We start from the raw sequence: 26,881 nt of genomic DNA, 5'->3' as shown, positions 1-26,881 counted from the left end.
TAGACTTGAATTGAGGTCAAAAACACGCTCACAGGTAGATACTCTCTTATCCTTGGTTTCCAAAATATCCCACCACAAACTTACCTGCGGCGCACTGGTCCTCATCCGCCCCGTTCTCACAATCCCTCTCCCCATCGCATCGCCATGACAGAGAAACACATTTGCTGGTCGCCCCTCCGCAATCAAACTTCTCCGGTGGACACGTCTGCCGGCCTGTTGAGAGGAAAGAAGAGAGTTGAAAAATGTTGCAAAAAGGGAATCGGGCACAGAGATGTTGGGAGGAGATGGATGGAGGAGAAGAGGAGCGTAGAGGGATGGAGAGTGAAATGAGAGAAGAGGAATAGGGAGGAAGCAGAAGATAGAGAGAGAAGGGGACAGCCAGTCAATGAAACAGTTTGATAACTTAGTTATCTTGTTGCTCAAATCGATTCCCCCTCAAAGGCCCGCAATTAAACCAGACACACAGTGACAGAGGAACAAAGGAGCAGGAACACTGTCAGCAGGCACAAAGCTCCCCCCACCCCAAACAAAAAATACACACAAAGACAGTACACAAAGCACAGAAGACGAGAAACGTACAGACAGGGAAATATATGAAAAACACAAGCAGTGTGTTGTCTGTATATGAGGCACTGTATATGCAAGGGGCTGCGGAAATAAGAGGGTGACTCACAATACAGTAAGAAATGAAATGCGATATGTGGCTATGTGTGTTAATGATAAATAACGACACAGTGATTCTGCTGTTATCAATATACTGCAAGACAGTCATGTAATAATACATCAAGACGTCAGATAAAATGAAGGATGCAAAATGCTCCTAAATAGATCAAAGTGTGATTTGCTTTTAGTTTCACCTTCTTCACCTCATCATTTAACTCAAGCGCTCACGTTACCCTCGTTCATGTCATGAGCATCACTGTGAGGAGGCATAACGTGGTGATGCAGGGTGACAAATGGCAGTAAAAAAATCAATTGAGAAGCTTTTACAAAATTGTTTTAACTACTGTTATTTTGCACCAGCAGCTTCATAATTTTGCCAGATGAGTCAGATATTGCGGTGTCGATATTTTGCCACAGTTTATTTGATTGTGATGGACTCAAAGGCGGTGTAAATACATTCAGACCTGCTCTGTGTGAAGTCTTATTCAACATAAAAAATAACATTTTTTACAGTAAATCAGAGAGCGAAGCGAGAAACAACCCCATGCAGTTTATCACGCACACACACACGCGCACACACACATACACACACCCACATTGTGTGAGTGAGAAAGTGGTCCCTGTTGGCAGAAGCCCATTACAGCAGAGAAGGCCATTGTTCGTACATGTGTAACCCGGGGGGTTAGCACAGGGAGGGAAAATACTGCCGTCCAATACATCAAATTTACACTGAGTCCCCACAGCAAATCCCTGTCCCCTCTCTCTGCAAACCACTACACTCCCTCACCTCGCCTTATTCTCCCCCCTGCAATCTCACACACATTCACACACATACACACACACACTTTTACGCCATAGGGAATCTAGTCCCAGATTACATTACAGCACTGTGTCAAACTCAACTCTATCAATTATACATATTTGACCACCAGAATGTGTTTTGGCATGCAGCCTGAGAGTGTGTGTGTGTGTGTGTGTGTGTGTGTGTGTGTGTGTGTGTGTGTGTGTGCGTGTGTGTGTGTGTGTACAGTTCAGCCACAGATCAATAGTTCCTCTGGGATTGGCCTATTTCAGTCTCATTCTCTTTTATTCATCCCGTATTTCTTTCTTCTCACTTTTATTCTTTAACGGTTCTGAAGAAACGCCTACTGGTCAATTGGGACCCTCGATGGGGGACGCTGGGAGTTAGAGCCCTGCAGGTTATCATTGCCGGGTTTCCCTCCAATTGTGCAGTCAACATAGCAGGTTGTACACTATGGAGAAAATTTCCAAACTTGAAATTGTAATTATCTGTAGAACTAAAGTTGTTTTGATTCCAGTATATTTCTTCCTGATACCAATTCAGACACCATAACTTGACTATTGGCTGATACTGAGTAAACCTCCAATACCAGTATGATAAAAGAAATGCATGCATTTAGGTATATGTTTCATGATGTTTTGGATTTCTTTCTCATCTGGCTACATCTGGCTAACTGTTCAATCAATTCAAATATGCAGTGTTGTGAGTCTTAGAGATACTGGACTCTTTACAACAGCAGCACTGGCTTCATGTTTCACATCATTATTATTACTGCTCCAAGTGTATAGATTTGTACTATGTGGGTCAGCAGAGTCCAGGGGCTACTGTTAGAGACTTTTTCTCTCTAATAGGAAGCATCAGATAGGAATACATACCGCGAGGGGTTCAGCCCACTAAGTGTCTGATTGACAGCTGCGTTGAAAGGATGTAATTTGTCCGACTGACCGTTTCATGCCCCGGGAAGCCGAGAGGGGCGGAGCCATGGTTCAGCTGCCAATCAATCGACTGAAAATGGTCCAGCAAAAAAAACAAAAACAAGGGTGCTGTGCTGATATTGATTATGACATCATCCATTAGATGATTTCCATCCCAAGGGTAATAATGTTTGCTAAATGAAAAGGACAAATCCAATTTCACTTTATTATACATTTAAGGAATCATTTCCCACCAAGAAATTGCCTGCTCAGATGCTCTTCACCGTCCTCTTCATCGAGAATACAATAGCAGCTTTATCTGTGTCGTATATCCATGGTGTCTATAAAAAAAGGTTTTTCTTTTTACGCCTGTAGTCGGACGCAGAGTATTTCACAGAAAAAAAAAAAATCTGTGTGCAAACAAGGAGATGTGTTTCAAATTGTCTGCAGAAGCAAAATCAGTTTGACAGGAATAAACAGAAGTAGCAGCACAAGTAGGCAATTAGTATGATGGACAAGTTCCACCTCAGGCAGAAGAGTGTGGCATGTCTGCGCCACCAGATCCGTCCCGTCCGTCTGTCCTCCCAGACCTTTCTGTCCTGTTTGTCAGCCTATTTTCATTTCAGATTTCCGATGGTTAAGCTGCAAATGAAGAACCAAAAAATAATCCAGATAAAAGAGAAATAAAAATGTAACTTTTAAATCCTCTCATTTTTCACAAAAGGCCTTTCCTTGTCTGACTTTTCCTCTCCGGATGCCGATAATGAAGTTGTAGTGAAGGTACTTTTCCCACACTTTTGAAAGTCAGTGTTTGATTTGCCCTCTCTCTCTCTGTGCCCTTCCCACTTAATGCTGACAGGTGTATCCAGAGGCAGAGCAGGCGGTGAGCATTGATGGACTTATCGACAGCAAACTGCAGACAGGTCTGAGCCTGAGGAGATATTGCCGACTATGATCATATTACTGGCCAAGAGCGATATCGACAAAATCTCACTGCACAAAACTGTGTGAGGGTTGCATTTCTTTCTTTTTTTATATAATATATAATAACCTACAATAATGATCAATGGTGTAACATTGTGCACATGCATGCATGTGTAGATTGTTTACACAAATGCAAACACATGTTCATGGAGACGGGGGGGGGCATGCACACAAACACACTCTCACACGCACACCCACAACCAGAGTATACTTGCAGCTATAAATCTGTTCCCAGCTGCCAGTCATCGGCGTTTAACTGAATTTACTATTCTTCAGACTTTGTGTTGGATGAATATTTCATGGGCTGTAAAACTCCTGGGGGACAGTGAGACAAACACTGGGCTGTTAGCAGCCAGCTAGCTTTCTTACTGCCAAGGCCTTCAGCGAATAACAGCTGAGGAGCCGATGCTACAGCCATGCTCCAGTGGAGCTGCGTGGTGGTGAGCGGTGAGAAATGGTGTTTGAGCACGGCAGCTCCCAGGTGGGTGGATGAATTATCCAATGAGTGAGAAACAGGGTCAGAGTAAGTGTGCGGTGAGTGAAAGTATCCAGGTTACAATGATGTAAATCTAGCAGTCATATAAAAACAATCATCCGTATGACGAGCTCACATCTTTTTTATTAAACTCCCATCTCTGTGGTAGAAACAGCAGACATATGAAACTCAACAGATACAGGCCAGTAGCTTTAAATCCAACCTACTCAACCGTGTGTTTAGAGTCTTTTTCAAGTGGTATAAAAATGTGTGTAAATTATAAAGGTAAAACCCTGAAGACAATAAGGGAAACAATGATTGTGTATCTAATCTAATCTGTATCTGTACCCCTGCAGAATGTAAAGGAATGCAAATGAGTATGTGTGAAAGTGTGATGTGTTTTCTGAAACTCATATTTGTAATTAATTTCTGGGACTTTATAAAGGTTTCTTTGCACTGATCGAATTTCGTTGTACTTGTACAATGAAAACATAATGATATTCTGATTCTGATACTGAAAAAGTTTTCGGCTTTACACTGAAATCAGGGAAGGATTCTTTCCAACAATGGTAAATATATCAGAGAACAAGACTTGACAATATAAAGGATTCGTTAAATATATTATTGTTTGAAGAGTAAAGCAGAACGTGGTACATACAGGCATACCTTATGGGCATGTTGCATGTTTTCCCCATTATGAAAGACTGTTCTGTAAGTTGTGAGGGTTCAAGATCGTCAAGGTTACGTCTCCATGTCCCCTTATACAGTAGTAGTAGAGCCTCAAACCCTGAATGTCAAAAGAACAATGGGACAGTTTAAGCCTTTATATATGTTGGAAGGGCGTAACCTGACCCTTTGTGTTATCCTTTCAATGTCTGTAAGTCAGCTGTCTGTATGCGAAGTCTTTTTTGTGTTGTTTCTTTTGTTCATTGCTTTTGATGAAAATTCACGTTTTAAATTAAACAATAATTTACGAGACTCAGTATGACGCTCCATCTGTAAATTTTAGGCGACAAAATGGGATTCTTTTTGAGTAATTATGATTCTAATCAGTTAGAAACAAAAAAGAAAAAATGTCCTGGAAACGTGGTGTTTGCATTCTATGCATTTTATACAACCCATGGTGGCCATGAGTGATCAAAATGAAGAGGAGTAGTGCTGTAAAAAGACACATTAGGGCAATATTATGATGTGAAATAGAGACTCATTTAACAATTTATTGCTTTTCCATACTTCTACAAACTTTATATTTGCACTTAACAAATAATGTCCCCATAAAGTTATCGGTCTTCTTTAGAGACAGCATCTGAAGGTACACATCAGTTTAATATTTCCAACCAGACTCCCTACAGGATTTTAAAAAAACAAACCTAAAGGTTGTGTGCTAACTGGATTAAAGGACGTTCATGATTGGATGGAAGTATACGGAGAGATTTACAAACTCTATAAATGTGTTGATTTGGTCAGCTCGTTGATATCCAGCCGGCTGTACCTGTGCATTATAAATAAAGTTATTGAATTTCATTTTTAAGAAAACTGTGTCCTTCAAAATATACTTGTAATCTAAAATTCTATTTTCGAAAAAAACTGCTCAGCAGATTGTGAATAGGCTTTGCTGGTCCTGGGGTCAGAAAACTCATTTGGCTCATAGGGGACGATGCACTCTTTTAATTCAAACAGGCACACAACCAGAAGTGCTTCAGCCTTGTTATTCCCCTCACACGGCCGGACTAAGTGTCTATTATGAGCAGGGTATAGGGGTGGACGGAGCACGGCGCCGTATGCTAATGACTTTTTGATTAACTACCTTCTTAATTTGCCTTCACGAGGAGGGAGGGGACTGAGGCATTGTGGTCCGCTCCCCGGCTGCCTCCCTATAGCATCCAAGCTAGCCGCCCTGGTGATTGATTTAGATGGCTGGTATCCCTGCAGGATAATGCTAAGATAATTTATTTATCATGAGGTGTGTGTATGAGACCTGGAGGTAGAAGAAGTCATCCTTCAGTCAGCGTCCGTCACAGGGAGACAGCACGTCAAAACAATGACACATGGTCGGAGGAGACGTGATAATGTGGCACGTGCTAAATGAGAGCTTACTGTGTGGATGATTTACTCCACACTACGTCTATGGTTCTAAGTCATTTACATAATGAAAGGTACACTGACTTCTCTCACACTCTCAGACAGTGCAGGCCCTAAATGATGAATGCTTTTAACATCTTTTATGCAAACACTTGAAAAACATGCCTCATCAGGGTGGTGTTATGGATGCACAAATAATCTGCACTGCTTTGAATATAAATTGGCCCCACATGTGCTCCAAAGCAAAAACATCAAAGTGAAAAGCAGTTTTGATTTAATAAAACAGAAGCACAGGCTCTTTATTTTTACTGGGTAATATCTCAAAGCACTATTTTTTTTTTTTTACTGTCTCCACAAACTGTGTAGAAGAACTGAAGGGGAGTGCTTGAAATCTTCACAGAGCACAGTTTGAAAACGTTTGTAACCGAGAGAGGAAGATAATTGAAGTCATTGATCTCACACTTCTGGTATATCATTTCTTGGATCTTAACTAAGAGGAGGTCCCTTTGAAATGTTTTACTTCTAATGACTGATGGTGGTTTTAGGGAGAGAAACATGACATAACATCCACTAGCATGACATCACTGCTCAGGAGCGTCAACGTGTCAAATAACACGTTTTCGACTCTCGGTCTAAACTTAATGGAACATCTTGAGTGCCAGAAATCACCACTAATAAAATGTGTTATGTAATATCTAGTAAGAGAATAAGATGATTTAACTTATTTCAAGCATGTGTTTGACAAATCAACATTTCGATCTAAACTAACAGGGGTCCATAACAGCTGATCGTCTGTGTAATGGGACAATTAAACTGAAGTTTCAGCCATGAGGTTGAACCATAAACTGGAGAGTGGCTGCTTGAGGACAGTAAACTTTTATCACTTGGCTAGCCCGACGTAAAAACAGGGGCCAGGGCATCCCTCCAGTCAATACTCAACTGTGTGCTGGACCATGCATGGTGACTCACAATGCTTATATAGGAGACAATACAGAATCTCTGCCTCCTTTCAGACAATGACATATATGTCAGGACCCTTTCATTAACATACCTCATTTTCTTGTCCTTATTTTGAGCCTCGGTCACCTGGAATAACCTGGACTCATTGACAGTTAATTCAACCGGTATGAAAGATTGAAAAAGACCAGAGAGAGAATACGGCCGGGGCAGATAAGGAAAATATAATGAGTGGGAGAGGTTGGGTCAGGTATCGGTCACAGAATGGAAAAAAAAAATCAATGTGAGGGAAAACTTGGATCGAGGCCATAGAAGAAGATACATCAGAGTCACGCTGATGGAGAAGGAAGCAGAGGTTTCGGGCTGCAATGTGATCAAATCGGGGGCTTCCTGTGACCCGAGGGCCTACAGATGGACACAGTTGGACTTCATATCCTCACTTGGACACCCATTGCACTGAAGACTCTAAATGCAGATACTTTGAGAAGCATATTAACCTTTTGAAATGAGTTAAGTGTTACATTCACAATTTCTAACCGTTCTTCTTGTGTTGGTGAATCAGTCTTAAACGCCATCTCTTTTTGACTGCCTTTTTTACCGGCTGCTAACAGGATTTTCACCGACTATCTGTCTCCTCGAAACACAATATCTCCTGCCATATTACCAAAATAGACAACCTTACATGACATCGATAAATTATGAGCATTTCTCCAAAACTGTACAACTCCCAGATAAAGCAAGAATACATGTGAATGGTTTACATTCAAAGCTCCAGTGTCTTCATATTTGAACTAATACTGACCTCCATAACCCACTACCACAGCTCATACATATAGTGCAAATATGAATAATTCCAAGATTCTCCAACAAATTACATCAGAATAAGAAAAAACTATCTACTGTATATATGCCCCGGCGGACTGTCTAGTGCAGAGTTCAGAGAGTTAGAGTAGTAACCTATAATTAATACGTTAGTCTTATTTCAGTGTCTGCGGTTACATTGCATTAAATAAAGGCCTCATAGCAGTGCATAGGGATGCTCTTCTAGTTAGTTCACTGCATGCAGTATCCAATGCTTTCCTTTCAGTGCTGTGACCTTTACAAGGATAAAGACTGGAGTCAGACTGGAGGCTGCAGTACACAAAGAACAGGAGGCGGAGGTGGAGCTTCAGGCCAACAGAGCGCTCATATGCATCAATGATTCATACAAGCACGGAGATGTATGGATCAGCCAATTACACGGCTTGTAAAGACTGTGCAAATACAATGGTTTGATTGGATGCAGCGGGCCATGTAGTCATGGTGACGCTCATTAACCTTGTTCCAAGTGGTGGTCCGTTTTTGCTGAGCTTTGTCAAGATAAGTTTAGAAGTGTTAAAGCTCGTGTGTTGGTGAGTGTGCTTGTTCCTGAGAGACATGATGAATGGTAAATGGTAAATGGACTTGAGCTTGTATAGCACCTTTCTAGTCTTCTGACTTCACCGCAGGTCACACCTACACATTCACACCCTGGTGGCAGTGGCTGCTGTGTAAAGTGACCATCAGAACTAACTCATACCATCCATGCACAATCATACGCCGCCGACAAAGCAGCGGGAGCAACTCTGGGTTAACAGGACACATCAAACATGTGGCTTCAGGAGCTGAGAATCGAACCCCCACCCTTACGGTTGAGAGACAAACCATCACTGGAGCTGCTGTTGGATCTCACATACAGGTAGAGACGCAGGAGGAGTTCAATAAATTTGTTTTTTTTTCTACAACGGTAGTTAAGGCAGAGGGCACATATTGTTAAGGTGGATGCCTTCACTAGAAAGCGCTGCATGCGAGAAACACTGGACATTTTTAAACTAAAAATGATGCCTCGGACGGTTTGAGAAATGGATAAAACAAGTTGATGGACGTGAATACAAAACTCTATACAAACTTCACAAGGTCAATTATTTCCATTCATGGTGTAAAACCCATAAAGCAATGCATTGAGAACAATGTGCAGTTAAAGAAAGCCTTGTTAAATTATTTGCTGCAGAATGTGTGTTTGTGAAGTCATGTAAAGTACACGAGGCATAATCATGCGTGAGTTAAAGTAGGTCTGTTTGTATGTACAGTAAGTAAGAAAGGATGGTTCCATATGTTCGTGTATGCATGACTGAATGTGTGTTTGGTTCTTTGGGTGCATCAGAACGTAACATAAGTGTGAATGCAGGATTCTGTGTAATCATCATGTCGTCACTCAGCGTGCTGAGAACTGGAGCGTGATGTGTCAAACTCGTGAAAAGAAAGAGAAGGGACGACAAGCCCAGCACACTTTCTGCAGACGGCTGTTCAACTTGAGTCTGGTCCTGCTCGAGGTTTCTGTTCTTTTAAAAGGACGTTTTACTATCACTTTCCTAAATCTTGCCAAGGTCTGTGCTCATGGTTGATTAATGTTTGGTTTTTGTAAAGATATAGAACAAAGATTAAGCTGCTGTTTTTGAAAAGTGCGTTGAGATAACATTTGTTATTAATTGGCGCTACTCAAATAATGATTGACTGGTTTATTACTAAGACAAAATTGGGTTCAAAAATGGAGAAAAAAACAAAGTCAATGTAATCATATTATTAAGTTTAGTTATAAGTTGTATTAAAAGTCAAACCTAGCTGGTTTTGGGTTGTATTCAAATGGTTCAACACCTGTTGTGAGTTGCTTTGTTAGCTTTAACAGTGTCAGCTAAATAAATCAGTTTTTAGGCAAGTGGTTAGGAATTGTAACAAACTTAACTTAGTCCAGATAACTAATGTGTATATTTAAACACAAACCCTTAAGGGTCAAATAATCAAGTGGCTACCAAACTGCACCTTCCATATCGGTTAAAAAAAATAACTATTTGTTCTATGTGTTTGTCTTCTATGTCTGTTCTCAGCCATCATTTATGTCAGGTGGTTAATGCTGATCTGTTTTTTAGGTGTGAGGACGGATCCAGATGGATTTATATTAACCCAGCGAAATCAAAATGTTGTTTCTCTTGTGAAAATTCCCCCTCCTCCCCTCATGCAAAGATTCTTTACATTAACTCATTATTCAACCAAAGAAGCAGCTTTTAAATGTTAAGAGTAGTCTGGCTTCATAAATTAAGGTCTCTCTTTCAACATTTGTACCTTTTGACTCTTTGGTTTGGTTAAGTTGTGCTGCATGTAAATGAGGAGTCCGGACTTGGAGGGCACAGCTGACCCGCTACATCTTGCTTTGAATGGCGCTGTAGCAGCAACCCTCCCTTGTCCTTCACATGTGAAATCCAATTTACCAAAAGGGCGTATGTGGTTAATATGAGATTACATTTTAAATGAAGGTTAGTGTTGATTAGTGGCTTTCATTGGAACACTGATCTCCTATTATTGCAGCTCTGATGTAGGGTGGGGCTGGGGGAGCGGGGCGGTGAGTGCTGAGGAGAGAAAGATCAAAGTCGTGGAAAAAAAGTGGAGGAAAAAAAAAAAGGATCAGAGAGCGCAGATGAAGAGAAAGAAGTGGGGGGAAACAAAACAAGATATGGAACGAGACAAATAAAAGCCAGAAAGTAGAGTAACATCAGAAAAGCGTCAGAAGCCTGAAGTTTGAAAAAGACTCTCAGAAAGCAGAAATCATGTCTTATTCAAATATTTTGGGGTTTAACACAAATCTTTAAGTGTGAATCTGTGTTTTGACAGAATGACTTTTTTTCTGTGATCCCCTTTTGTAAAGCCGTCAAAGTAAATGGTAAACTTGTATAGAACCTTTCTGGTCTTTCATGTGCTTAACACTACACATCAACGTTCACTCTTTTATACTTTATATATTATGATGGCAGAGGCTGATATGCAAGGTGCAAATTATCAATCATATTCATGCACATTCATTCATCAATGGCTATACTTTAAAGAGACATTTAAGAAACATTTACTTTTCAAAGGCAATTACTGCATGTTAGCGTCTGGATCTGGGGATGAAGTTGCCAGTACACTAGTTGGACGAGAATGCGCTTTACCTCCCACAGTTACCCCAATACACATGGAGATACAACTGGCCGGATGTCGCCCCAATCCTGATGCGAATTCATTCCAATGAAGCTACTTAAACCCAAGGAAACTAAGTGCTCTAAAGTCTTGGTTTAGTGAGTTCATATTTGGATCCGTGTAAAACTTTGCACTCTTTAACCCGTCACACACACCCGGCACAGACATTGTGAGAAGTTAAACAACCATGTCAACTGACATAGTTCAGTAATATTACCAGATTTTGTGAGAGTTTTGACTTTGCAAGAATCTTCAGCCTGCTGTTGGAAACTGGGAGCTGGTGTGTGAACTAGTGCCGTAAAGCCGCATGCACTTCTCGTGAGATGACCTCAGGCCGCTGCCAAACGGGCCGCGATGTGGACACGGGAGGGACGTCATTCTTCCTTTTGAAAGTTATTGTGCTATTTAATTGACCTTTGAAAAGTTGGAAGGGTGGAAAAGTTAAATATTGTTGCCTTAAAGTAGATGATGCTGCAATGTAAACTTGAGTTGTTGTACTCTCTCTCTCTCTCTCTCTCTCTCTCTCTCTCTCTCTCTCTCTCTCTCTCTCTCTCCTGGCTGTGTGACGGAGAAGTGAGGCCTTGTTAAATGTGGAACCATTAACACGGTCTAGACTGTGGGTCTGTCAGTGCCTTCGGGGAAGAAATACAGCGCGACACTAGTGCTCTAGTAGGAAATTGCCACTTTCTACCAACAGGCCTCTCTTAATGGTTGTTTAGCAGACGACACATTGGGCATTAAAAATGCCGCCTGTGGCTAGTGCCACATCTCAACTAATGAGAGAGTGCAGGAGAAGGAGGCGGACAAAAGGAAGGAGAGAGGGAGGCAGAGTCAGGGCCTCTATTTTTGGGATGCACAGAGAGTGGGGCTGAAGTTGACGGCTGGACTCTGAGCTCGTTTCCTCTGTGGCAGTTTCTATCAAAGACTTATCCGGGACACAAAGGCATGCTGGGAAGATTAAAACAGGCGGACACATTATGGAGACTTTAGTCGACTTCTGAAGGTTTCTGAATGGACTTTTTTAATTCTTTCGAGCCAGCTAGTTGCTGCGTTTCTTTTCAAAGTCATTCCAAAGAAAGGTGGGTTTGAATGATTTACACTCTCTGGCAGTCTTAGTTGTCTGCAAATGTCAGATTTTTAATTCAATCTGGCAAAATAATTTCTAATGCAATCAATTTAAGTCGTGGAGAAATGTGGAAACCCACAAAGAATGTTGGAAAAGAAAATCTCTGCAGAAAGTCTGCGTGACTCAACAGATATCAGCCATCAAGGACTTTAAGCATGAATCATTTTTAATTGAATATTTTTTATGAACTGATGCATGCTGCCATTCATGTTGTCCATATTTGGATGTGGTTTCTCAACAGCTGTCAATTATTGCTGGATTATTGCATTTTTGCAAAGGTCAAAGTCTTCTAATTTTCTCTTCTCCTTCTTCAAGTTCATCTTTATCTCTAATTCTATCAGTTGTTATGCCAACCGGCTGTTTTTTTCCTCCTTACTGAGTCTATGTACTTTATCTCAATGCTGTCTTTTATAAGGGGCATTGTATTTCCTATATTTCCAATCTTTGCAAAATTGTATACACACAAGAATACCCGTTATCATATTCTGCTACATGCATGTTATGTTATCACAATAACACATTCAACTTCTCAGTCCTAGAGTGATAAATCCAGAGATTCACTGATCAAGCCTAACGTTTGGAATCAGCTGATTTTCTACCTGTTCAGCCGTGACCTGTGACTGGCTGGTCCTCACACCAACAGCCAATAAGAATGAGAGACGGTCATGTAACCTGGTGCAGTTCTGATTTATTTCTTCTTCTTTTTTTTAAGAGGCAGTGTTTTATTATGAAGATGAAATTGAATAACATTTTAAAGAAAAGTCACAAAAAATGATTTCTATTGCTGAAAGAAAATCAGAATCGGCCAAACTTGGTATCGGCTGGTTAAAATTGAAAAAAAAAATTGGAAATCCGCCCCAAAAAATGCAAGCGGTGCTGCTTTACATACATGTATTTCATTTCAGTCAGCGAGATGTTCCTGCTGCGGTCAGCAGAGGTTTGGACACTGGTTAAGAGGAAAGCATCCTTATTGATTTCACAGGACTTTATGTCCAGGCTCAGGTGTGAATGCAACAATCAATCTGCATCGCTTTATTCTTTTTATATAAAAGCGACTTTATGAGTTTTTAAAAATCTTCCTTGTAAAATTTGCAGTTAGAAAAAGGTACTACGTCAAAGTGTGTGTTAAAACAGTGATCAACATATCTTAAATTTTGGAATATGGCAAAGAAATAAAAAAAAAAAAAAAGCTTTGTCCTCCTCGGCTATTGAAGCTCTTAACAAACTCCCACATTAACTGTTAGATGGGTTGCCATGGTTACCGTTCTGTGCTACTATATATATATATATATATATATATGTGTGTGTGTGTGTGTGTGTGTGTGTGTGTGTGTGTATACATTTTCCAACTGTTCAAGCTGGGCGACAAATTTCCCCATCTTTGCACCTTTACATCTGTAATCCAATGTGACATATTGGATTTCCTTAGAACAAAATTAGAGCTATAATATAAAAAAAAAGAAAGGCAAGGTTTAGAGCCATCCTGGGTAAAAGAAGAATTTAAAGAAAATAGATGACAACATAATTGTATTTATGCGTAGGTTTTGAAAAACATGACAAAATACAAGCGAAAGCCCGTCAGGCAGTTCCAGCTCCACGAGACGTCCTCTGAGAGCAAAAACATATTGACCAGCGATCAATCGAAAGCAGCCGAGAGCACGGGTCACTAATTGAACGGCAGAATGGGATTGATGAAAAAATCACATATAGTGGCTGTTGCTGAGTTGGAGGTTTTCTCTGTTTGATTGCTGCGTACAGTGTAAACAAGTACGCAGGTGGGATGTAAACAGCTGTTTCAAAGCACACAAACACCACACGGGCTTCAGGATATTCTATGATATCAGACATCGAGATTTCATTAATAAAACAGCTGAAAACATTAACACAAACAGGCGCCCACAATGATTCATCTATTACACAGCATGTTCCTAAAATCTGCCTCAAGAGGCCGTTATACGCCGTGACTCTAAATTAATTGTTTACTTTCCAGGAATCACAGAAATACTTTATTATGAATTTACATATATCAAGATTTTCAAAGCTCTACCTACAGACTCTGAATCAGACTTATTTCATGTCTTTCTCACAGGGCTTCTCAGGATTAGCTTTCTGGGTGTGATCAATGCACAACATGCTTTTATATAGCAGCTAATGTGCTGTGTGTTTCCTAATGTCAGGGTTTTTTTTTCTTTAGGTGTACATTTGTGGTCGAGTTGCTTTTCCGTATCTTCCTTTAGGGATCAATACACTTTAACTTATTACTGACATAAATCAAGGCACAGACATGTGTGGTTAATGAGATGCTACGAGATACAGCAAGATAAGCAGAACAATGCACATGAGGGCCCGAGATGATGGGAGTACAATGGGAGAGCGAGAGATAGAGAGAGAGAATGAGGAGAGAGAGGGAGAGAGAGGAGGGGGAGAGAGAGAGGATGAGGGAGAGAGAGAGAAAAGGAGGTGAGAGAGAGGAGAGAGAGAGAAGGGGGAGAAAGAGAGGAGAGAGAGAGGATGAGAGAGAGAAAAGGAGGAGAGAGAGAGGAGAGAGAGAGAGAAGGGGGAGAGAGAGAGGATGAGAGAGAGAGAGAAAGAGCGAGAGAGAGAGGAGAGAAGGGGAGGAGAGAGAGAGGGGAGAGAGAGAAGGGGGAGAGAGAGAGGATGAGAGAGAGAGAGAGAGAAGGGGGAGAGAGAAAGAGAGAGAGAGAGGAGGAGAGAAGGGGAGGAGAGAGAGAGGGGAGAGAGAGAAGGGGGAGAGAGAGAGGATGAGAGAGAGAGAGAGAAGGGGGAGAGAGAAAGAGAGAGAGAGGAGAGAGAGAAGGGGGAGAGAGAGAGGATGAGAGAGAGAGAGAGGAGAGAGAGAGAAGGGGAGAGAGAGAGAGAGGGGAGAGAGAAAGGAGGAGAGTGAAAGAGAGAGAGAGAGGAGGAGAGAAGGGGAGGAGAGAGAGAGAAAAGGGGAGAGAGAGAGAGGAGGAGAGTGAAAGAGAGAGAATGGGGAGAGAAAAAGTGACAGGGAAGGAGGAGAGAGAGAGAGAGAGAGAGAGAGAGAGAGAGAGAGAGAGAGAGAGAGAGAGAGAGAGCGAGATTTACTGTGTTTTTTTTCTTTCTAGGCCGTTCTTAGAAGTTAGAAACATCAGAGTGAGTTCTGAATCAGTAATTCTTCACATGTACATGGAGACACTGTTGATAGGTAAATATTTTAACTTGTATGGTGGTAATAAGCCCTTTAGACATCGCCAGTTCGTCTGCAATGTTTAAAGCACCGAGGCGGATTGGTGGAGGGAAATCGTTCCACCACTGATTCTGATCCAGAGGTATAACAGAAGCTTCATTTGTGCTCTCCAGAGATACAGATGCAGTAACTGAACACAAAGTTCCTTTTTCAAACTGATACAGAACTTATAACAGCACCAGTGGTTAATCAATGGACTTGGACCAGAGCGGACAATCACAGGAGAAAGTTTTCTGAACTGAACTTTTTTCATTCAGGACCGGTTAAAAACTGATTAAAAAGTACTGAGAAGTGCAAACCCACAGAAGCGCTGGTGTTCTTTGATCATTCTTAAGGTTAGATTCACTTCAAACTAATCTAAAACGAGAGTGAATGAGTGGATCTAAGGGGGGTCGATAAATGTGTGAGTTTGCACAGACGTAGTGTAATACACAGTTGTGCTTGTAAAAGTGTGAGAGTGTGTGTGTGTGTGTGTTCAGCTCAGTAAAACAGACGCTACCCGTTAAAACGCACACACATATCAATAATTGCAACGGAGTCTCTCCTTGTTACTGTTTTTTTGTTTCTGAATGTGTTTGTGATACTTCATGTGAGTCTTTCGACTGAGGGGTCACTTGATTGAAAAGAGACACAGGTAAAGATACAGAGAGAGAGAGAGTATAGTGTGTGTGTGTGTGTGAGAGAGAGAGAGAGAGAGAGAGAGAGAGAGAGAGAGAGAGAGAGAGAGAGAGAGAGAGAGGAGGCCACATGGGAAATTACGCTTGTAGCAGCCGCTGCCTGAAGCATGAAATTGAAGCCGTCCGACAATGCAACTCACTGGGTCCTTCCCGCTCATATTCCAAAAATAATTAACCAGCACCACCTCATGCCTCCATGCTATAATATGATGACCTGGCTTTGTATCAGCAGACAGGGACAAGGAAAGCGCACCTCAGTACACCTGAGCACGTGGACGTGATGACAGCAGGGACACGACGGGATGAAGAGGGAGGGATGTCACTACTTTAAGTTTTTTTATTTCACTTCTAACCAAAGCACAGTCTTCTTTGGGCCAGGTTTGGTCTGCCCAATCAAACCTACACTGGGCAAGTATGAGAAGATTAAAAAACATCAGATTTTCTCTTCACTAGTTTATTTATATAACTGCAGTTCGATATGAAAGATTCACAAAGTGCTGTCCTTGGAAAACAATGTTCCTCATGAAAACACCCAATGGACTTTGGTGACTGCTGGGGCGGTGTGAAATATGGTCCAGGCAGCCGCCTCATAGTTTTACAGCTCGTTGTCGAAATGCAACCAGTCATCAGCAAAATCCACTTCAACAACATCTCATGGTCATGATGCTTTTCTTCCTTTTCAAACAAAGAGGAGGCTCCTTAATGAAGCGGCTGAAAAAACAGTTTGACCACAAAGTACCACGGAAAGTACATGTTCTAGTCCGACTTTCTTACAGTACTTCATCCATTTTTTCTTTGCAACAGTTTTCTCCCGAGCAGCGCTTTAATTACCACTTGGAAAAAGAAATACGTCCTGTCAGTAGTGAATCGAAAACGAGCGCTTTGAATCGAGGCAAGAAAAAGTATGCGAGACGTCACGCTGTGATGGGAGGCTTTGCTTTGACAGTTTGCGTCTTTAGATGAACGAGATTCATCAGACGGAATGTAATCAGGAGCCGAGTTTGAGAACATGGCAGATTTAATGACTGGAGGTGGCTTAGTGAGATGGTGAAGAGATAACATCAGATCATCAGTCATAAGAGCGAAACACAGGAGTACTTATTAAAGAGGAAAAACGATATTTTCTGACTCCTTTGACTCGCTTTTATGAGAGCCTTTTGTCAGGGGGATGAGGTGCTCAGGTGGGGCTTTTATATATTGATTAGTTTGTGGCACAAAGACATTTAACATCAATGAAAACTATTGGCTTAATCTGACTTCATATCCTTGCAGGTTAGCTGAAAGGAAAAGCGAGACGATTGCAATCTTGGTTTTTTATCTCAGTGTGCTCCCCTCTCTCTCTCTCTCTCTCTCTCTTTACTGTGATATGTGATTTTCAAACTTTTCTTCCCTGTTTGACTTTTTTTCTTTGCTTTGTTTCACGATGAGTTTGCAGGTTTTTCACTCGAGCCTTTGTCAACATGCCTCTGAGTAAGAAATGTGCCTGAGCCGATTTGTAATGATTAGATTACTTGATGATCACGCTGGTGATACAAGACTTTTATGTCATGAATTTATAATATCCTCCACACAACACAGAGCTTTAGCACTCTTCAGCGGTGTGCCCTCCATATCCAAAGTTTTGAAGCATCGCTCAAGAGTGGCGGGGATCGCGACGCTTCCGAGTGTCTGATGTTGCATTTCAATATAACCTCGATCTGCACACAGACTGTGGCGGTGTGAAGGGCTCCCTTTTTTGTGTGCATTCATAAAGACGCTGTTTTGATGACACTTGATGCAGCTCCTCTAATCAGCACTGATTGTAAGACTGTTGGATCTTTGCTGGTGCCTCTCAAGAGAAAAAAAAAGATGCTGACTTAGCGATGTCTAGACGGCAGAAAATCAGAGCTCTGAAGTTTGCTGCACTGAATACAAACATGGACAGCACACACTGCAGCGCAGAATTCACTCAACTCAAGATACAATACATATCATGATACTGAACAATTAATTATGATCTTTCTACTTTTTATGAAGGCATTCACTTGAAGTCATTCTATGAATAGATATGATTCCTTTAAAGGTCTATGTTAATGTTTTTCTTACATTAAAAGCGTAGGCCACCCAAGCCCTTCCAGAGAGGGGGCGTGGTCAGACACAGCTCATTTACATTTAAAGGTACAGACACAGAAACAGCCTGTTCTGAGCAGGGATGTAATAGAGGGATTTATAGACATGATAAAATACAGGATCAGAGTGGATTTTTGGCAAGAAACTTCACAGACATGTTTTGGGGAGCTCTGAGACTTATTTAAACTTGTTGAAAAGGAGTACAATATGTGACCTTTAATTGTCTGGCAATGAAAAAAAAAGTATTTTTTTCTCAAAATATTTTTTAAAGTTTTTCATTATTATTAAATACTTTTAATGTTGACGTTGTATAGTTATTAATTAAACAATGTTCTGCAGTATAAAAAGTAACACTGGTTAGAGACCTTTTAGGAATTTTGTATTTGAGATAAAAAAAAAGGATTTTAAACCAATCCCAAATCAAATACAGACGTATTTCTAGCACAAATAAGGCACATGATAAATAAGTGAAACAACATTCAGTCAGCATTTTGACGTTTTTTTTAATCAAAATTGGTGAGGTAATTATACCTCTAATGGTACTAATGATGCTGCTGCAACAAGAACTGAGAGATGATTTCTGCACTTGAGATCACAGCACAACACTGGGTGCAGACACGCACACTATTTCATGCATCAACCAGCAGTCATCTGATTGAGCATTTTCTCCTGAATCCCCCGAAGGCCCAGATATGTAATTAAAGACAGCTCCAGAGAGTGTGTGTGTGTGTGTGTGTGTGTGTGTGTGTGTGTGTGTGTGTGTGTGTATGTGTGTGTGTGTGTGTGTGTGTGTGTGTGGATTCAGCGGTATCATCGGAGGTCCATAGTTAATCATCAGTCCACCAGAGGTCTCGGGGATCAGCCCATCGATTCCCTCCGGGGGAAATCAATTCAATTAAAGGCATTACTTAAACTGAACTCAGATCAGAGAGTGGAGGACATACAGCAGGAAGATCAAGAGCACAGAGAGGAGGATGTGGTACATGATGGGAGGATGTTAGAGAGATGTTCACAGGGTGGGAGGAGGTAATAAGAGGGACTGTTGTGTGTTACATTAACTATATGTAAAACTGCAGACAGCATTTCTTCTGTAATCCATCTTTATAACCTCTGTTATCTATCTTTATCATCAGGATGGATGAAGATGCTTTCAGACAGGGAGTCATTAGGAGTCATTGAATGCTGCAGTACCTATAGGAGATTATCAGATGATGTACTATCAAAGCACTAGGGGTGGGAATCACCGGAGACCCGATAATAATATATTACCTCAATACGTAAGTCACAATATGATGTTATTGTGATTTTAAATAGGTAAAGCACATATTGCAATATATTTACTGTTTTCAAGTGCTTAGTATGTGGCCAGAGGGGGTACAAATCAGCAACTCTTCCGATAAATTTTATCATGAGTAAAAACAAAAGGGTTGTGAAGCAAATCAAATTCATCAATTACACTTGCCATGCAAATTAAGTTAATAACTGAATTATTCAATTTTAAATGATAATTTAATCCTGCTAGGTATTTGCATTTTTAAAACAGTCAAAAAAAATACTGATACAAAACTTTAATGACTTTTTGCAATTCTTTTAAAACACCATATGAGAGAAGTGCATGTGCAAAAAAAAAAAAAAAAGGGACGATACCAATAGTTTTCCCTCATGACTGACAGCAGCTGCCACTCACAACTACACTGCTTGTATCAAGAAGTGCTTTTTAACCATTGCACATACATGAAGAAGCACGCACACAGCCTGCGGCACACAAACACTTTGCGAGCGCACACACACAAGCTGTGAGGATCAATGGAAAGTTTGAGGAGCTCTCCTAGCGTCTGACCTTGATTAGACGTAATGAGACTTAACCACATGTCCACTAATCTGATGAAATGACTTACAGATTCACAACGGGATGAATACAAAATACTAGCATCCACTCCGGCTTTATACAGGCGCACAAGCTCAGGCACTTAAAAAGGCATGTGAATACACACAGTCACACAGACACACAAACACACGTGTCCTTGGCTCTTTTGAATCACACATATGACTTAGCGGATCTTCAAAGGACTCTTTGATCACCTCTTTGAAAATCATCATTGATAAGAATTGCAGATTGGGACTTGAATTGGAAGTGGAAGGACTGGCCTCTGGGAACGTATCTCTGGTGGTGATGTAATTTGGTGCCAAAATTGGGTGGGTTATTTTGGTGTATTTGTCTTTGACAGTAAAACTTCTGTACATGTGGCTCATCTGATGTTGTAAAAACTAAAAACAGAGATTGAGTAGTTGCCGACTTGATCGAGAGCAGCAAAATAATCATATTGACACCACACACTTCTGCATTATTAGGACAAATAAATGGTTGTAACAATCCTCAAATTGGCCAAGCCCCCCTGAGTGTTGGGGGGAGGGGGGGGGGGGTCAGGCCCAAAGACCTCAAGATGAGACCTGCTGCCCTCTCCTTAGCATTAACGGAAAGCTCAAAAACAATGTGGATTGTCTTACTACTTGTGTGCAAATTCTATACCTTGTCATGTCAGAAAATGCTGCTTCTCTGAGGTTTGAAGAGCAAAATAAAGCAGAAATGTTTAGGGCTACTTGCCGAAGATCCCAACAGTGTTCTGGGTCTACCAAGCTCCAGAAATGTTGGAAGTGTTGCTGAGATTTTAGCCAGATGTGATCTTGGGAGATTAAAAACCTCCATCTCCCCAGGATTGATACTGAACAGTTCAGCTATCTGGTCTGAAATCTATGACTGAAGGGGGAATATATGTTCATGAAAGGAAGAATATATGTATGTGAAAGAGATAATATGAGAGGAGGATTTATGTTTCTGAGAGGAAAATATGCTGTGTGTGGCCAGAATGAATTATGGCCTGTACAGCCCCTCATACATACATACATAACACTGAAACAAACATTGAAGTGGGTAAAGCATTGTCAGACGTGTCAAATGCATGTGAGCGCATGACCTTTCTGTCTGTGTTTGTATATTTGCCTTTGTGGGCTTGTTTGTCTGTGGGTGTGTATATCTGTCAGCGTACATTTGTGTGTCCTTGTATGTACGTGTGTGTGTGTGTGTGTGTGTGTGTGTGTGTTTGTGTGTACAGCTACTTACTGCAGATTGCATCAGCCTCGTCTGAACCATCTGCACACTCCGGTTCTCCGTCACAGCGCCACCTAGCGGGGACACACTGTCCGTTCTTACAGGCGAAGTCCGTGGTTGCACATGTTTTCTTTGCTGTGGAGACAGAACATAAAATAGGACATTACATTATGACTCAAAGAGAGGTAAAGAAGTAACACGTCTGTTGGTCATTGGTATATGAAGTGAATCTTATAGATTCTCTGGAGCTCTGCTTTTGAAGTCAGAGGTAAAGGTGGACAACAAGAAGACCCCAAGAACCTCGACATTCTGTCCAACGGTGGAAGAGGAAATTGAAAAAATCAGTGAGTGGAAAGAAACCATGTCAAAAGTCTCATTATCCACTTAACAAGGCAAGAAGACAAAGCAATTTAAATTCAGTTTAAGTCAAGGGTAATTCCTGAGCGCCAACTTCAAGCCAATTTAACGATCAGCAAGTAATGTTTAAATGCAGCCTGTTGCACACTGAAGCCTTGATGAAGTGTTCAAGTGCATCTTGTATTAGGAAACAAGAGGGGAAAAGAGACCTTTGATTAGTTTTAATTTTCTAAGTTTTTTGTTGTTGTTTTTTCCCCCCTCTGTGTGTGCATATCATCTGGGTTTATTCAACAATGTTTTTCATTAAATATGGATTAAATCTTTGCCCGGTCAAATCCAGTCGAGCCCTAGTGTTTTAAAGCTGCTGTGGACGAGTTTCAGTTTTATAGGTGGTTCTTTTTTTTTCCTCTGTAATGCGACTCGTAGAATTTAAGATTCATTATTTTTTTTTCTGTATAGCAACGTATTACATTTCACAACCTGGAGCAGATTTAGGAGTGAAGAGATATTCCAATACCAACGTTTCTTTTCAGATATAGATTCCAATATGAGACTTGGGTTTTGTCTGAGTCAAAGGACCCCTCATATACAAGAGCTTTAAAGAAACATACACACCATTATCACTTCACACCTGTTAGCTGTACTGCTACCTTTGAAAGAATGTGACAGGTTGCTATCATTGTTATTTAGCTCAGTATACTGAAGGAATCGTAAACCCTAAAAAACAAAGCCAAGCATGTAGACTCAAGCTATGCTAATGTTAGCAACAGCTCCAGTTGCTGCCTTTCCTCAGCTAAGAGCGCGAGAGGAACCAGATTCTTTTTCTTAACCTTTATTTTGTGTTTTTGAAGGGGATAGTACTCTAACTTTAGAATAAAAGCAATACAGTATTCAAATGTGTGATTGAAAAACTCTTCTTGCTGACATTTTTCAAGCTTAAACTGAAGCTACAATCTTTGCTAGCAGCGCAACAATCTGGTTTGCTGCTCTTGAATAGTAGTAACCAGTTGCCAACTTTAACCACTGTGTAGGAAACAGTAAAAACCCAGTGAAGGACTATGAATCAGAGTTAAGACTTGTATTAAATCTCAGCAGTGTGCTTTTTTATGAATAAGTAGAACAGCTTCAGTAGAACCCCTGAGAAGAGTGTGTCGAATAAATCTTGCAGGGAACAGAGCATTTGATGCGCCAACAGAGCAGAAACACAAAAGTCTCCAACACGAACTGAACCAGCTCAGAGGTTGTGGTCTATTTTCACAGTCCTATATGATCCATTCTTAGAGTCCATGCTCAGTTCTTTCAGAACCGGCTCTGACTCTCTGTGATCACGATAGCCTTCAGACTCCAAAAGTCCCTTTCCCAAATAGCGGGGAAAATCGAGGCACTTGAGTCTGTCATGGGGAGAGGCAATGAGAGCAGCCGAACAAGAGAAAGCACTCGCCCGGCGTGTTAGCAGTGCCTTGCCACGCCATGATGAAATATACTGTACAGAGAAGGGGCTGACAAATGGCAAGATAGTGCTTTTGTTTGTGTGTGAACAACCCCTGTGTGCGTGTGTGCTTTTGGTGTTTGTGTCGGGGGGATTTTCATCTGAAAAGTAGAGTGAGCTACTGTGACTGCTTCTGTTCTATTTTTCTTTCATGTGAGTCTGATGTTAAAACGCTCCAACAACCCTTATCTCTAATCGCTGCGAATGTAGCAATGAGTGCCAGGATAGGTGATCATAAAGTGAAATAAATCATATTTGTCCTGTTAGAGACCATTATTCTCTGATCTCTTTCTGTTGCATCTATTACAAGTCAAACTGAAGTGTGAGTTGGATTTCAACGATGGGAGAATAACAAACAAATATGAAGCACACAACAAAGAGTCAGTTTTTATGATCACAATATCTGCAAGGCTGGTTATTTACTTCCTTTCAGAGGTGTTTCAAACTTTGAAAACAGATTGGCAACTCAAATTACAAATTTCACATGCCAGTAAATAAACGACATGCCATTAACATTTGGCCAATTAATTTAGAATTGAAAGCTCCGATGAGGAACTAATGGTTTAGAGTAACTTTGGCGCCCCCTCTGGAAAAAAGTTGTACCTTTTATCTCTTTGCTTATCTTGTCTTGTACATGCTTAAGTTATGTTTTCTGGCATAAAATCCCATCATGCTTTCTTCTTAAGAGTCAGACATACCCCTGAGAATCACTGCAGTAGAAAATGTTAGAAAAATAGTCTATTGCTTCATCTCATCAGTGGGCGTCAGTCGGAGGAACACGTATGTCATGTTCTGAAGTAGTGCTAAAACAAAGTGGTTCACCAGTGGAAAAGGAAAGGGCTTTGAATAGTCTCAATACAGCTTACATTTAGCCCAATGTTGGTTTTTTTGTGGTTTTTTTTTCCAAATTAGCTTAAAAACATGAAGTCAACCACCTGTCTGTAAAGCTGTATAGACTAGCTTCCATGCCTGTACTCTTGCTGGTCTCTCCCTAAGGGGCCACGCTGACTGGCATCTCCTGTAGCTAATATGCTTACTATTGACAAGTACCTCAAACAATCCCAATTCAAAAATACCAAACTATCCCCCTTTGAGGGAAATATACCAGTGTTTCCCCTATATGCATCTAGCATGGTGCAGCAGCGGTGGTGCACCACTGCTGAAGTATGACCACCGCTGCTGATTTTTTTATTTTATGAGGTTTGAAATAAAGTATTAATTTTCTTTGGTAAAATTCTGACTCCTCTTGTCTTTTGCCATTACCCACAAGCCAGGATATGACACTAGGGTGGTTGTTGGTTGATTATTTTGTCCAATAAATGTTAATAATTATTTTAATGCCAAGAATTTTATCCTTATTTGGTTTTAGCAAAAAGTGTACTTTAAATAACTCTCCTACCGATCAATGGCGCCCAACCCGCCAACTAGAAGTCTTTTATTCTCTTCATACTGCTTCACCTGACGTCTACGTTACATCAAAACAGTGGACACAGTATCCAGCAAACCAATGGAGGTGAACTGGCCAAGCTTCCTTTTATGATTGTGTTTCCTCAAAAAAGAAACTTTGATGTGCTCTTAAATAAGAAACTAATCCCCTTTTAATAGTTTGCAAAAACAACGACTGAGCAGAAAACGTATTTACGCTGCTGAACACAAGGAATTCTTCCAACTCTGGCAGTGTGTCAAAAACAGTACTCCTCTACTCTACTGAGTTAAAGAAAAGCTAGCCAGCTTATTAGCTTGTTGTTTATGTGTGTAGCCTTGGATGTCCCACAGCGTGTGGTAAAAGAGAGAGTTATGACTGATGGCACATGTGGGAGCTATAGTAATGAAGTACACGCTGAAGGAGTTGACAGCGCCTCAGCCATGGAGACCAATGCTTTCAAAACGGGAGTCTGAAAGTATTTATATGGTTCACGATGGATTGCAGATTGAGGGAAAAAAAAGGGGACAACCACAACATCTGCAGGGCAGAGTATTGATTCTAAGTAGAGAGGGGAAAAAAGAGAAAAAGGCAGTCTTAAAGACATGAGAGGGATGGAATTAAGGGAGGTGTAGGGCTAGAATAAATGAAAAGCTTGTCTGATGGGATTACAGAGAAGTCAGAGTCCGCAACAAAGGTGAGGAAAAAAAAAGGGAAAGTACAGGGACTAGGTGTACTGAAACAAAATACAAGAAGGACAGCGCATTTCCAGGTGGGGTCTAATGGCATCAGTCCCCACAAAGGACTGAATAAATCCTTTCCCTTCAAACAGCATGTTAGCATAGATTCCACCTCTCCCTGACCACCTTTACTGTGTTTTTTTTTTTTTTACCTTTCCCTCCATCTCTGCCTGCAGCCTGATAACAGAGCCAGCTGCAGCCAAACACAGAGTGTGCACTGGGCAGTATGATTCACAGTACTACTGTAGATCGCAACAAAACTGATATCAGACACCTGGAAATAATGGTTTTCCTTCACCTTCGTATCATATTTTCTATCACAGTTCACCCTCTCCAATAGCAGCAGGGGGATGCAAACTGGTGCAGGTGACAGACCGGCTTACAACATATCTCACTCAGGAGGATTAATTAAAATGCAAAAACCCAGCAAACGTAAGCCTATCAATTTCCTGCAACCCTTTCCTTACCTCGCGTTTCTTCTTATCTTAAGGACAAAAAGAGAAAGAATACGATTCAACCTTGGTCCTGTCTTATTCTAGGCGCCAAAGGCATTGAGTAGCAAACTCTTTCTGTGTAGGCAAATGCAGAGTTCTTGTAATTAACCCTGATGAATAATGTGACTCACACAGTGGCTCTGGAGACGGGTAAAATAGACACAACAATGTGAACCGTTCTTGGGTTCAATCGTCTAGAGCAACTGCAGGACAGGTTGTGATATGACACATTTTTAATCATCTATAGAAAAGAGTCGGAACAATTACAGGACTCATAAACCCAGGATGAAGACTTTACCTTGGAAATGACACCCCCGCTTTAAGTTAAAATGGAAGTAATTCAGTAAAGCACATTATGGAAAGCTATTATCGTCCATCTTGAAAAGCCCAGAATTACATTTTATGGGAGTGCAGTCATTTGGGGGTTTTAATACTCAATGAAAAGCAATTAGTTTTATGCAATGAAAATGACTTGCACAGGGGGGGGAAAGTGCAACATGCTGAGTGGGGGGATATCTCATGTAATGAAATAAGCATGTGAACCAACTCATTTTTCCAGCTGCAAGAGGCACAGGAACAGACACCCCATGTAAAAAAAAAAAAAAGAAGAAATTAACACCCCAAAGAACACTAACAGGACAAGAAGTGCAACAATACATGTCAGGAAACCAATCGTTTTCAAATGGAGGACAAATATTTAAATAAAGGGAGATTGCACATAATAAAAATATTTAAAAATGTTTGAAATTCGCAGCTATTTTAAAAGCAAATGTATAAGAAAGCTGCAAATAAATCAAATGTTTCCCCCACCCCCGGTGCCTTTCAGGACTTGCTGATGCACACACAAACAGCTGCTTACATTTACATTCTGATGCACCTGACCTGTCATATATGAGCGGCATCCATATGGAACAGCCTAAACCCGCCTTATGAGGTGTGAGAGCGCATGTGGAGGGAGACAAACACCGACACATTGTGCACACACACACAAACACACTCTTACCTACCAGCCACTCCCCCTTCCTACATTTGAAGCAAAACGTTATTTTACTTTATTAAGTCCTCCATCTGCAGATAGAAAAAAGTGATTCATATTTATGTGGAATAGCAGAAACCTAAATGAGCTCTAGGTTGCTCACTAGCTGATCCCTAGACTTTTGTTTTGATGCTGCTTGAAGTTGTACACCATATGCGTGCTAAATTCAGGTCTATATAGGCCGCC

General features: G+C 40.9%; 1 protein-coding gene across 5 annotated transcripts in view; it reads right to left on the bottom strand.

Moving 5' to 3' along the window:
* Window positions 1-26,881, bottom strand: part of lrp8 (low density lipoprotein receptor-related protein 8, apolipoprotein e receptor) — a 181,571-nt gene that overhangs the window by 71,578 nt on the left and 83,112 nt on the right. For all 5 annotated transcript variants that reach the window (XM_020633705.3, XM_020633707.3, XM_020633706.3 and 2 more), the window contains exons 3-4: window positions 21,169-21,291; window positions 85-213 (exon numbers count right to left, since the gene is read on the bottom strand). In XM_020633705.3, the coding sequence (XP_020489361.2) occupies window positions 85-213; window positions 21,169-21,291 (252 nt within the window). The remainder of the gene's footprint in view (window positions 1-84; window positions 214-21,168; window positions 21,292-26,881) is intronic.

The sequence above is a fragment of the Labrus bergylta genome, chromosome 6, assembly GCF_963930695.1.
Source record: "Labrus bergylta chromosome 6, fLabBer1.1, whole genome shotgun sequence".
Taxonomy (NCBI): Eukaryota; Metazoa; Chordata; class Actinopteri; order Labriformes; family Labridae; genus Labrus; species Labrus bergylta.
Note: the sequence above shows the minus strand (reverse complement) of the source record. Positions and strands in the feature narration are given on the sequence as shown.